Source organism: Calcarisporiella thermophila (assembly GCF_041956535.1).
Source record: "Calcarisporiella thermophila strain CBS 279.70 unplaced genomic scaffold VTP21scaffold_7, whole genome shotgun sequence".
Classification (NCBI taxonomy): Eukaryota; Fungi; Calcarisporiellomycota; class Calcarisporiellomycetes; order Calcarisporiellales; family Calcarisporiellaceae; genus Calcarisporiella; species Calcarisporiella thermophila.
This window is the reverse complement of record NW_027192197.1, coordinates 373,354-385,799: the sequence shown is the minus strand read 5'-3', so window position 1 is coordinate 385,799 and position 12,446 is coordinate 373,354. Positions and strand designations below refer to the sequence as shown.

At 37.1% G+C, this 12,446-nt stretch overlaps 6 protein-coding genes across 6 annotated transcripts; 1 reads left to right on the top strand and 5 right to left on the bottom strand.

Annotated features, from left to right (window-relative positions):
- Positions 1–73: 73 nt before the first annotated feature.
- Positions 74–3,231, bottom strand: VTP21DRAFT_10438 (uncharacterized protein; the record flags this gene model as incomplete). The annotated part of the gene is made up of 12 exons (XM_069389774.1): positions 74–345; positions 396–516; positions 613–1,056; positions 1,126–1,158; positions 1,273–1,473; positions 1,538–1,825; positions 1,902–2,114; positions 2,177–2,290; positions 2,346–2,588; positions 2,650–2,885; positions 2,957–3,035; positions 3,109–3,231. The coding sequence occupies 12 exons, from the start codon at positions 3,229–3,231 to the stop codon at positions 74–76; spliced, it is 2,367 nt and encodes a 788-aa protein (XP_069253061.1).
- Positions 3,232–3,400: 169 nt separating this feature from the next.
- Positions 3,401–5,075, bottom strand: VTP21DRAFT_10437 (uncharacterized protein; the record flags this gene model as incomplete). The annotated part of the gene is made up of 10 exons (XM_069389773.1): positions 3,401–3,436; positions 3,506–3,577; positions 3,643–3,844; positions 3,905–4,034; positions 4,098–4,212; positions 4,277–4,436; positions 4,491–4,633; positions 4,691–4,747; positions 4,819–4,941; positions 5,004–5,075. 10 exons carry the CDS (start codon positions 5,073–5,075, stop codon positions 3,401–3,403), a joined length of 1,110 nt encoding a protein of 369 aa, XP_069253060.1.
- Positions 5,076–5,208: 133 nt separating this feature from the next.
- Positions 5,209–5,775, top strand: VTP21DRAFT_10436 (uncharacterized protein; the record flags this gene model as incomplete). Its single annotated transcript, XM_069389772.1, has 3 exons — positions 5,209–5,368; positions 5,464–5,576; positions 5,641–5,775. 3 exons carry the CDS (start codon positions 5,209–5,211, stop codon positions 5,773–5,775), a joined length of 408 nt encoding a protein of 135 aa, XP_069253059.1.
- Positions 5,776–6,099: 324 nt separating this feature from the next.
- On the bottom strand, positions 6,100–8,467 carry VTP21DRAFT_10435 (uncharacterized protein; the record flags this gene model as incomplete). Its single annotated transcript, XM_069389771.1, has 10 exons — positions 6,100–6,315; positions 6,388–6,486; positions 6,557–7,018; positions 7,079–7,184; positions 7,252–7,332; positions 7,396–7,815; positions 7,884–7,929; positions 7,985–8,077; positions 8,164–8,210; positions 8,340–8,467. 10 exons carry the CDS (start codon positions 8,465–8,467, stop codon positions 6,100–6,102), a joined length of 1,698 nt encoding a protein of 565 aa, XP_069253058.1.
- A 618-nt stretch (positions 8,468–9,085) lies between these two features.
- VTP21DRAFT_10434 (uncharacterized protein) lies at positions 9,086–10,317 on the bottom strand (the record flags this gene model as incomplete). The annotated part of the gene is made up of 5 exons (XM_069389770.1): positions 9,086–9,352; positions 9,418–9,641; positions 9,706–9,780; positions 9,848–10,222; positions 10,284–10,317. 5 exons carry the CDS (start codon positions 10,315–10,317, stop codon positions 9,086–9,088), a joined length of 975 nt encoding a protein of 324 aa, XP_069253057.1.
- Positions 10,318–10,681: 364 nt separating this feature from the next.
- VTP21DRAFT_10433 (uncharacterized protein) lies at positions 10,682–12,376 on the bottom strand (the record flags this gene model as incomplete). The annotated part of the gene is made up of 5 exons (XM_069389769.1): positions 10,682–10,828; positions 10,897–11,847; positions 11,911–12,099; positions 12,155–12,291; positions 12,349–12,376. 5 exons carry the CDS (start codon positions 12,374–12,376, stop codon positions 10,682–10,684), a joined length of 1,452 nt encoding a protein of 483 aa, XP_069253056.1.
- Positions 12,377–12,446: the final 70 nt, after the last annotated feature.

Genomic DNA, 12,446 nt, shown 5'->3' with positions numbered 1-12,446 from the left:
ATGTGGAAAATTAGCTATATCAAATATAAAATCCTTTTTATTTATAAGTAAATTATATGGCAGCTTGTGTGGATCAAGCAGCTTTATCATCCAAGATATTCGCAAATGAGAAAGGCTCGAACTTGACTCCAGACGCTTTGTAAAACTTGCCATTGAATTCGACCCAGTGCAGACGGAGTGCGTGTAGGAAAGCAGACAGACCCTCCATGAGCAGGAGAATAAATATGGTTAAGGAAAACCAGACTGCGAAGCCTATGAACAAGCCGACAACACCAAGAGTGCCTTTGAAATTGAAAACTTGCTTGAGAGTCATATTCCATAGCACCGCCGACAATTCTATGGGCACTAATCAGCTTATTCTCGTAAAGAAAATTAAAATGAAAATGGCCACTTACGGGCATGAGCAAGGGAAAGAGCCCACAAACGAAGATAGGAAGCTGTATTAGAGATACACTCAAGACAGAATTCAATAGTATGAATTCCCTGGTTAATCATCACGTCTGAAAAATCAAAATGCTATTACAGTATAATAGAGATATGAAAATGGAGAAACTTAATGATGAAATCAAAATGGAGTCTTACATTCTCTTGGCTCATTTCCTCAGTAATTACGGCGCCACCGCTATTTTGTTCTTCAGACGATACTCGCACATCTCCTATTTGACGATATCCCTGTTCAAGCACCCGTTTATGCTCTCGGCGAAGCAATAGAGGATGGGCCAATAACATCCAGGGTACACAAACTATGGCAAGCAACAACAGAAATCCTTGCAATGGGCCTTGACCGGGAAATAGCTGATCTTTGGGGTCGACACTCCCAGGAGAGAGGAACATGAAGATGAGCATATTTAGAAGACTAGGGGGAGAGTTGTGGAGAGGATTCCCGTCAGCATCTGTTGCATACCAATCAATCGACCATTTGAGTATGATGGTAAACACAAGATAACCAAAAATAGACATCATGAAAAGTATTTGCGGAACAAATTCTGCCCATACTGAGGAGCGCCGGTTGAAGTGAATATAATTGAAATTGGTCAGGATGATACCAAAGGTCATCTAGAAAAATAATAATAAATTCACATATTAGCGTACGGATAAGAAATCAGCTGAGTGGAGACTATTTACTTGAATCACACCAAAGATAATAGCTTGCTTCATCTTGTAAGAATTGCTGAAGGTCAGATTATTAGTTGCACCATGCCAAGCCTTTCGAGATCAATAAATTGTTATACCAGAAATATTCATTTTCTTTTTAGATAATATTCAACATACCGGGTCAATTCCGAATGGATAGACGCCAACCTGCTTAGCTTGAAGCATTTGTCCAATCTCGAAATTCTCTGGCCATTCCCATCCCGATTTAAATAGACTCATTGAGAGTGAAAATATGTCATTATAGATCAGACCCGTAAAGATGGAGAATAGCCCCATAAGTAAGATGATATAACGACCAAAGAAAAACATCCCGAAGATCTAAAAATTATTGATAAATATTAAAAAAGATATCAAGTATAAGCGGGTTAATGTATTAAATTACTTCATCGTTCGTTTCTTTCTCCAAGCGTTTTTCGCGCAAGACCATCCAAAGTGCAATTAAAGTTAGAATGGCTCCATGACCAAGATCACCAAACATGACGGCAAAAAGGAATGGAAAAGATATGATCGTGAAGAGACCAGGATTGACTTCACGATACTTAGCAACACCATAAGCATCCACAATATTTTGAAAGCCGGCGGTAAATTTGTTAGTGCGATGGAAGGTTGGGGGCTCCTTTGTCGTACGCAGCTCATTAAGAATAGAAGGAATCATTCCGCCAGCGGCCTCCTAAATTATTAAGACAAATAGTATAATCCATAGGTTCCATTGAGATAAAAGGCTGCAATTATTGAGTCATGCTTACAGTGGATTGCCTCAACGAAAGCTGGATCCTATTGATATCCATAGTAGGGCACCATCCTTCGGCAATCAGACATTTTCGGTTACTGTCATAATTAAATAAATTCATTGCACTATATGTTGCCTTCTCCTTTTTGACAATCGTGCTCCATGCAGAAATGTTCTCTGCAACTTTGAGCAATTCCGCTCGGCGAGTTTGATTAGTGTTAGAGAGGACCTAATCAAATGGATGAATTCAATGTTATATATACAAATGCAATATATGTAATTATTATTTACATTATTAATATCTTCGATTCTTGCTGTAACCTCTGCTAATTGCTCCCGTCGTTTTTCAGCAGATGCATCAATTGTATAAAGTGTCGCTCCCAGGCTTTCTGAGAGTTTACGGATCTTGTTGAGAAGTTCTCTTCCATGTCCAAAGATAATAAAAACGTTTTTTTCCTACAAGCTCATCAGTAGCAGGATCAGTGATGGGCTCATCGATTTCGGCGTAATTCATATATAGGTTACCGCGGAGCGCGCGCCATAGAACACGTTCAAATGTTTGCAACCGGGCGCGAGAGATGACACCCGACACATACCCGATGCTGATGGAGCTTTCATTACGCTGTGCTTCCAAATCGTGTTCAAGGAGTGGCGCCGTGCTTTCATCAAATGAATTACGGATATCTTCTTGCCGTGATTCAGCCTTATATAAACGCAATCAAGTTATAAAGCAAATTATAAATCATTCCATGATAATATTTCACCTCTTCAAAAAAGACTGCCGTCTCTTTAAGTACGTGTCTCAGCTCTGTCAGTTCAAGATAGCGTCTTTGTAAAGTTTCATATGAACTGTTCATCTGAAGAATCTTCGTTTCGTGATCGGTGAGTGTAGCTTCAAGATCGTCGATTTCTTGAGCATGGCGAGCACGGGAGAGGTATGCTGATGTAGTGAGTGGTCTTATCGGTATATCAACTTTTTCAAGCTGGGAGGAAAAGAATCCTTATCAAATAAAATATTATTTAAAATCATTGAATCATAAAATAAAATTAAATTAAAATCGAAATACTCACGGCATTTCCTCTCTAACTCATCGAATCTTCGAATTTCAGAAACAAAAGCGCGCTGAAAAGCGTTAACATCTGGATTTAACTGTGAAAGATTGTATAGTTTCAGAATTACTATGGTAAACGAAATTGAATAGGGAGTTTATTTCCGAGCTTACATCTCTAAACTGAACTAGGCCAAGCTCTCCTAGTTCAGCAACGGTGGCGTGAGCAACTTCTGTTGGGATGTAAAGCTGGATGAGGGACATTTCCTCAGAACGGAAAAGAGTTGTTGTAGACATAATGAATGGTGGAATATAAAGGCATATAGGCTTGTAGAAAAACGTATTTTTTTTCTTTTTTTTTGCCCTTATTATTAAACCGAGAAAAAATAGATAATATTTTATTCCTCTAGTTATAAGAATCAAACTGACCCCCGTTCATAATTTTGCTAAGCCACATTCTGAATTGCTACTTTATTGTTTCGAATGAAGTTGTCATGATAGACTATGAGAAGAAAGTGAAAGGGATGTAGATTAGAAAAGCCATAAAATATACCGAGTTTCTAAATATTACATCTTTACAATATGGGCATGCTCCAAACAAACAGTTAAAGCTTTGTCGTGTAGAGGGTATTGATCGTAGCCACTAATGTAATTAATAGATGTCCAACCCGGCGTAATTTAAATAAGATCAAAGAAAAACAAATATACCTCATATAAGCATGTTTGGTGAAAAGGTTGCCCACATAGTGTATTGTTGCACATCTGATCAGGTATTCGTCCATTTATTTGATAAGCATAACATATTCCGCATGAAACACTGTATTCCTCGTCCTCGTTGGATTTACGTCGTGATGGGAGAGAACATTCAAGTAATATCTCCAAGTTTTTTCTAACTGAGTGAGCTGGGTTCCTAAATAAATAAATGTTAATATATATTTAAGATTACTCGATATTCTATTTAAAACTTTACCATAGTTGTCTATTTCGATTCATATTTTCACGTAATGATGATATCGCGTGCTCAGGTCCAAATAGACGACATTTGCAAAGAGCACGTGGCATTTCTGGGTCTAGCTCTATCTGAAGCGAGCAATGATTGCCTATTATATAATGAAAAGGTCAATCACACTATTAAACTGAACCAAATTATATATAACAACTACCAAGAGACAGCCGTCGCATTAGGTCGCTACGACTTGGTTTATCGGGTTCAAGGATCCAAGCGTTTTCATCAAGGTCATCCAATACATCCCAGAGAGGTTCATAAGTTTGAATCACCTAACAAACAAAATATTTAGATAGATTGTATATGAAGTGTAGCAAGTATAACCGATGAGGCTACCTCTCTACATGCATTAAGGATATGATTTATCTGGGGTATGCCAGGATTTTTAAAATCAATTTTTAGGGGCACTGGAATATCTACTCGTACTTGAGGTGAAGAATCTGGATAATTAGGCGGCAAACTTATATGGATATGATGCTCCCTTCCTGAGACGCCTCTAAATTTAAAAAACCATGAGAAAACATGAGTGCAAAAGTATTAATGCAACTACCTTATTAGAAATTGCATCTTCATTAAAGAGGGTTCTATATATTGTAGTTTCTCCCATCCAATTTCCTCGAGTTCAGCAAGCAAGGTCATGTAGAATGTAGCTGCAGGCTTCCATAGCGGTTTATCGTAATTGACATTCCTTTCCTAAAATAAAAAGGGTTAATTTTTTATAAACAATAAAAACAAAAGAAAAAATTTTACTAAAAATTCACGTAAATCAAGCAAAAAGCTTGTAATATCAGAACATTGATCCAGCCTCTTATGTAGGGAATAAATCGTGATAAGTATTAAAAATGTGCTATGAGAAGGTATCTGTAGAAAAACCCTACTTGCTGGATAGCAGTTTTATGAGGAGCAAGCAAATTTCTGAGAGCAGGGCATCCATATAATATTGCACCGCTTAAATCTTTTTGATTAGATGGAATCTCAATCTCGAGAAAATATTCCTGACCCTGAAGTAATAAAGTCATGATATATCACCGAAATTACTTCTATGATAGAAAAGAACTATTACACTAATCGTGATAAAACCACTGTAATAGGAAGCGCTTTCGTTTGCTGGGCAAAAGTATGGAAATGCAATCATTAACAACGTATTTCCAGCGCAGTGCCAATTTTCTGAGCAATAAATGTTATATTAAATGTGACTGTCAAATTTTATGACTGCGAAATAAAATACAGATGTTTATACATATATTTTGAACTATTAATTGTAATAAATGTCCAAATACAAAATGTCAAATCCGTCTGCTAGTTCTAATCAGCCTGCAATCATCGGCTCACTTATATTCTGTCCTGAGTGTGGAAATCTTCTAGATATGCCAGGAGATGATGACTTGCTTGCTTGTTCATTATGTGGCACTGTCCAAAGCAGTATTGGTATGCTATGTTTATTGAACATATTATATTATCAAAGAAAATTGTTTTTAAGGTGTTTACTAAATACTTCATTTGATTTGACATTTGTTCAATAGACTACGAATCCTTTGAAGTCGTTACCAGGAGCTCACCTTCTGTATTTAAGAACGCACTTAAAAACAAGCGATCAGTTGTGGTGCAAAAACACAAAGGATCTAATGATGCTACCGTAAATATAAAATTTCGATTAGTTCCATGTGTATATTGTAAAAAAATATCTTATTGTCTATTAGATCGAAGAAAAATGCCCGAGCTGTGGTCATAATGAAATGAGCTTCTACACCATGCAAATGCGGTCTGCTGATGAAGGCCAAACAGTATTCTACCATTGTCGCAAGTGTGGTCACAAATACTCACTTAATACATAATATTTCCTTTCATCCTCTTGTATTTTAGACATTATATAATATAACAAAATTTGATCTTGATAGCAGAAATATCAACTTCAGTATATATTACTGAAAAATATGTGATCTCTACTTCTCATCTTGCATATTTCTCATCAAAATAACTCGTGGTCAAAACAGCTTAAGCATTTCTTTTAATATCAAGATAAAATATGAAATGTGAGATACTCGCTAATGAGCTTGAAAAGACTTTAAAAGACAACATGGGATTGGAAGGATTTAACACATAAAATAACAAGAGACAACAGACATCCGTCATTTAATCAACTCTCCCTCATAAATATTTTATTCTGGTTTAGGATGCGACGTTTCCAGCGACCACCCGCTGCCCGAAAGTCGTGCGGCATTCCTCACGGATGAAAGTTTCAAAGCAAAGTAACCTAATCCAGATATTATTAAGAGAGCAATAAATGGATGACGACCAATAAGTCGTCCAATTTCGTTAATTTTATGATAGAAAGACCGTGCAGTTCGCTCTAGGAAACCGATGGAACTTTTTGGCTATGCATATGAAAATTGTGACAGAAATTGAAATAAGAGACGATGAATGTGAATACTATGTGAATAGCTTACCAGAATTTTCTTGTTTTCAATAGCAGAAAGTGTATCAATAAGACTATTATCTGCTACGAGATATCTCCCAGTCGAGTCAGTGTCCCAGTATTTATCCTTCTGTAGAAAATATTAAGTTAGAAAGGTAGGAGTAGTTAATTAAAGGTAGGAGTAATTCACAGGCATTTACATTGGAATGGGCAATAACAATTCTTGGAAGGTTGCGAGGACGTAAGCTGTACATTCGGTATATATATCGACTCCACTGCACTCCATCAAGCCATGCAAAAGCAACATCAATATGCGGATTCCGAGTGTAAGTTTCGAGTGCAACGGCTTTGAGGCGGGCATTATCTGTTTTCCATCCTGGTTTATTTGTGTCATAGATCCCGAGCACAATAAGGCGATCACCTTTGAACAAGTCATTTATGTTGTCGTATTTTAATTCGGCGAGAAGCGGAAAACGCACGCGACCGACCCACTCTTGGATAGAATTACTCAAAAACGGGCCCGAAAATTTTTCCTGGTATCCTTCTTTCAAGACTAGAAGTGATGTTGTTGATACACCGACTGCACGTTGAGTAATGGGATCTTTCGACTTGAAGAACTGCACTTGGTCGAGATATTTGCGGGCTACAGCAGATACCGAATTCTATCCGTAATAACATTAATCAATTCATTCAACACATTGTCCGATAATTTATGTCCTTACCATTTCATCTTTTGATGTGCGGCTATCATAGAGAAAAAGGAAAAAGGACTCATGGTCCTGCTTTAGTTTTGGTAGATCAGCAGCAGAAATTTCTTGTATAGGAGAACTAAATAAATGCAAGTGCAGGTTATAAATAGAGAATTTAATAAAGAAATGATCAATGATAAATATACCCTGCCATTTTTCGTGCAAAACTCTGAAAAGCCTCAAGTGTCCGTGGGCCATTGTATTCTACATTACCACCTTGAGCAAAACTATGAAAGTAGCATGATAGGTTAAAAAAGAATAAATAGAATATGATAGACTAATATAGTTACAATTTTAAGGTGGGGAATCTCTTCACATTATAAGACTTGCATAATGAGATTTCGGTAGTGCAATCTATTTTGGCCACGTTAACTTGTCCTTTCAGTGATAAAGCCAGCTTTTCCCATGTTGGAGCCAGTCTTTTGCAATGATCACACCATGGAGCATACATATCGATAAACCAATGCTGATCTGGAGCGCCAAGCACCTGTTTTTCAAAGGTTGCTGCATCCAAGGATATTAATTTACCATCAGGGTTTGGTATCTCGATTATATTTCCTGAGTTATCATTGGTTTCCTCAGCCTTTTCACCCAAGGTATTAGACGTTGGTGCATTTGTTAGCTGGTCGAACTTATTCAGAACGTAGTTCTTCAAACTGGCAACTTCGAGATCATCATTATATTCTTCGATTTTTACACCATCTTGAAATCTAAAAGATTAAAAAAATTTAGTAAGAATAATCGGTAAACTAATAACTTTAAATTCTTCAAGACTTACAAATATAAAGTAGGATAATATTTGATCGCATTTTTCGTACAGAGATCTATAGCAGAAAATTTAGCGAAAGTAATAAAATATTATATAGAGAAGCTCTATACCTCCATTTAGTGTACAATCCACTTCAGCAATATAGAGCTCTTTATCTTCCTCCAAGGGAGCCAGGACATTGTGAAGTTCAGACCATTTCGGAGCTATTATATAAAAAGATTGAAATTATTGAACGTGTTCTCTAAGCATTCAATATACATCAACAGAATAAGGTGGATTGTATCAATACCTAGTGCTCTGCAGTGTGGACACCAAGGAGCAAAAAATTTTATAAACCTTCGAATTTATACATAAAAATGATGGATTTAGATACGATTGCAACAGAGCAAAACAAGCTGAAAATTCTCCATCTTTTCACACGCTTCAAGGATGTTAAATAGTTAACAATAATGAACTCGTACTCACCAAACACCCTTTGCAATCGATTTATCGAAGTCCTCATCTCTTAGAGATATCATCTCTTTTGCCCATATTGTTGATAAGTGCGATAGCACTAGAATAAAAACTGAGAACAAACGAGTGAATTTACGCATTATCTTTAATAATCCTAAGAAGAATTGGATACATATGAAATGATTACTAGAAAAATTCAAGTCAGAGCCCTCGTTTTGATAGCTGATTGGCTTATAGTAGAATGTGGTTTAGCAAGCGATAAAATTAAAAGTCTTTAAGGCTGAAATATCTATTGAGGATCATAGTTGTGAAAAGAGAACATTTTTACTATGCTTAGCGTCTCAATTCCCCACATTGACAATTTTCTTTTTTGCTGAATTTATTTTTCTTTTTTTTTGTATGTGTGTTAGAAAGCTTTTATCCTTTTATATTTCTTTCTCATCCCAGCGCTCGCACATGCCTAGTCAATTATTTAATGAGCATAATATCATGCATAAATAGATAATATTTTTGGATAAAAAGTGATTATATACAGCGCCCTTAAAATTTACATCAAGTTTATCTTAAGTAATGAAATTATTTAGTCGAGCTCTCTTTAAATAAGATTAGGATAACATTATAAGTGCAAAATAGGATATTTTTATCTCGAATAAAAGCGAATATTTCCCCTCTTTCTAAATATTTAGTTAAAAGCTAATAGAAGAGGCAGCTAACCAAAAAGATGACTTTATTCTACTGTTTGCCTGGATAGTTTAATTTTAATCAATGAATCGACAAATTGGCAAATGGTATTTTTTTAATTGCCAATATTGTCTCTTGATTCCATCCCATATCCTGGGGTCGTCCACATCTATTTCAACAGGTTCATAGGTAGTTTCCAAACCCATGCTACCAAGTTCAATCTCAACAATTCGGCAGTATACCGAATTAAACAGTTGGTGATCGCCCCCAAGTCCATTAAAAAATGAATAGGTACCGTTGGGTGCGAGGATGTTAGGGACGTGCTCATGCCATTCACGCATATCCTAAATTTGTAGAAATATAGGCGTACTATACAAAAAAAGCTAAAATTGTCTCTAATAGTGCCCACCTGATAATGCTCTCCAAACGTGTCAAAAAAGATTCCATCGTAACAAAACTGTGCAATTTCTCCAATCTTTTCCTGCCATCGTCCGAATAAAATTTTTACTCCTGGTTTTTTGTCCCAGCCATTACTGAGCATATACTTGTAAACATCTGGATGCGCTTCTACAATAACATGGTTTGCAGGCCTTCGTTTTTGGAGCTCCTTATCAATAATTCCAAGTCCAAATCCTTAGTATTTACAATCGATTAATCCAAATAAGTGATGGATAAGACACTGTTCTCTGGCACATACCAATATTTAATACAGTTAGACCTTCCTTGGGACAAATTATATCTGCGTGCCGCTTCATGAGTGGTTCCTCCCAACCTATGCCACAAAAATCAGAATGAATTTTGGCAGTTTTATACTTACATATATATCTATGCATTCTTACCCATCATTACTCCGTTTCCTTCTTCATCTATTAATTTTTCATCTTTATATAGAAGTGTCTGGCTCAGATAATCTGCATTTACGATATGTTTCTTCTCTTCTCCTTCATCCTCACTCTCAGTCTCCTCTTTTCTTGCTAAAAGTCCTAGCACCATTTCTGCCCTCACACCCTCGTTTACTAACTCTTCATAACACTCAGGAGTGGCATCTTCACCCGCTGTGTTTCCTTTTGAGTCTAATGAGTTCCATGGAAAGCCATGTCTCAAAAGATAGCGCACGATGTTGACATGGCCATTCCGTGCAGCAATATGAAGGAGTGGATGAGCTAGATGAGAACTGTCTTGTGAGATAAGCTCTTTCAAAGCCTCAATATTGCCTATCGATATTTGTAAATTTAATCGAATAATTATTTGTATTTCAATTTCATATCTCTATACCTTGTTCGCAAGCTTCGATTATAGAATTATCCATGACTTATATGAAGCATAGTTTAGTATTTAGCTCGAATTTTGTTTGTAGTTTGTGACTGTAATTTTGCCACCTACATATCCAGATATATTTTACTACGGAAAATAATACAATTTATACTTCAAAAACTCTTCACAAAAATAGAATCCTTTGAGAGTCTCGTATCAGTAGGAATCCATCTGTCAAAATTCATTATAGCCATTTATTGCCTCATGAAAAAAACCATTCGTTTAGGCTATTGCTTATTCTTCATTTTCTCTAATACAAAATAAAAAGGGAGAGTTGGGAAATCATTAAATTTTACAGCTGAAGAAAAAAAAATAATAAAATAAGAATTCATAAGAATCCCAACATAATTTTAAATAGTTTATGCTTTGGACTGAAGCTTCTTCAAGCCATCCTCAATACGCTTTCCCCACTCCTTGTCTGCGCGGTAGAAATGCTGAAGTTGGCGCTCTTGAATGAATCTCTTGGCTCCTCCCAAAGAATTAACGATGTTGGAAACCAATCGCTCCTAAGTGAATGAAACGCCAATGAGATACAATATTCAAATTTCAAATATGACATAAAATATCGCAATACCTTTTGGTCATTTGTCATAAGGCGATAGAGATTGCCAGGTTGGACAAAATCGTCATCAGTTAGGCGATACGTGAAGCGACCAACGAGTCCTGAAACTTCTTCGGCTGAGAAGGTAGTATGAGGAATGTTTGTTTGGCGAATGGGCGAGAAGCTATTGGGTTCATAGTTAGGTGCGGCACCTCCGTTTCCATTCACGGCCATAAATCCATCGCGTTGATAATTGGCCACACGGTTCTTAGGCGTATTAATAGGAATTTGATGATAATTAGGTCCTAGACGATGACGGTGAGTATCAGGATAAGAGAAAAGACGCCCTTGAAGCATTCGATCATAGGATGCATCAATGCCAGGCACGAGGTGAGAAGGAGCGAACGCAGCCTGCTCCACCTCAGCGAAGTAGTTATCTGGGTTACGATTGAGTACCATTTTACCGATAGGTTGCAGAGGATAATCACCGTGGGGCCAAACTTTAGTCACGTCGAATGGGTTCCAACGGTATTTTTTAGCATCCTCAGGTTCCATTACTTGGACATACACACTCCACGATGGGTAATCACCTCGAGCAATGGCATTAAACAGGTCACGTGTAGCATAGTCAGGATCTTCTCCAGCAAGTCTCCTGGCTTCCTCGGCGGTAAAGTTTTTAATTCCTTGATCGGTCTTAAAGTGGAATTTAACATATTTGAATTTGCCCTCTTCATTGACCAATTTGAGTGTATGCGATGAATAGCCGTTCATATGGCGATAACCATCGGGAGTACCACGGTCGCTCATAAGAATGGTAACCTGATGAAGAGACTCGGGTACAAGTGAAAGGAAATCCCAGAACATATCGGCGTCAGGATAATTAGTCTGAGGGTGACGTTTTTGAGTGTGAATGAAGTGAGGGAATTTAATTGGATCACGTATAAAGAAAACAGGAGTGTTGTTTCCAACCATATCCCAGTTACCCTTTGTTGAAATAAGAATTGATAAATACACATTCAATTGACAAAATGGTTTACGTCAAAATACCTCTTCAGTGTAAAACTTGACTGCAAAACCGCGAGGATCACGAGCAGTGTCGGCAGAACCTTTTTCGCCACCTACAGTGGAAAATCGGACAAACACGGGTGTACGTTTGCCCACTCGGTCAAGGAATTTAGCCTTAGTAAGATGTGTCACATCATGCGTCACTTCGAAATAACCGTGTGCACCAGCACCCTAATAAAAATATATGTCAGAGATTAACGATAAAAAAAATAAAATCATATCGAACCTTGGCATGAACCACACGCTCCGGAATACGCTCACGATCAAAATGGGCAAGTTGGTCAATCAGATTAAAATCATTAATCAGAACGGGTCCCCACTCGCCAGCAGTGATGGAGGTCTGGTTATTTTCGATGGGGTTGCCTGTAAAAAAAAAGTTAGAAATCATTAAAATCGTGAAAAGATTTCAAGAGCATATACCGTTTGAAGTAGTCAGTGGAATGGACATGGTACACTTGGGGGTAGATAAGCTAGATAACAGGAATGTTTAAAAGTAAGGAGAGAGAGAAGAAAAAAGC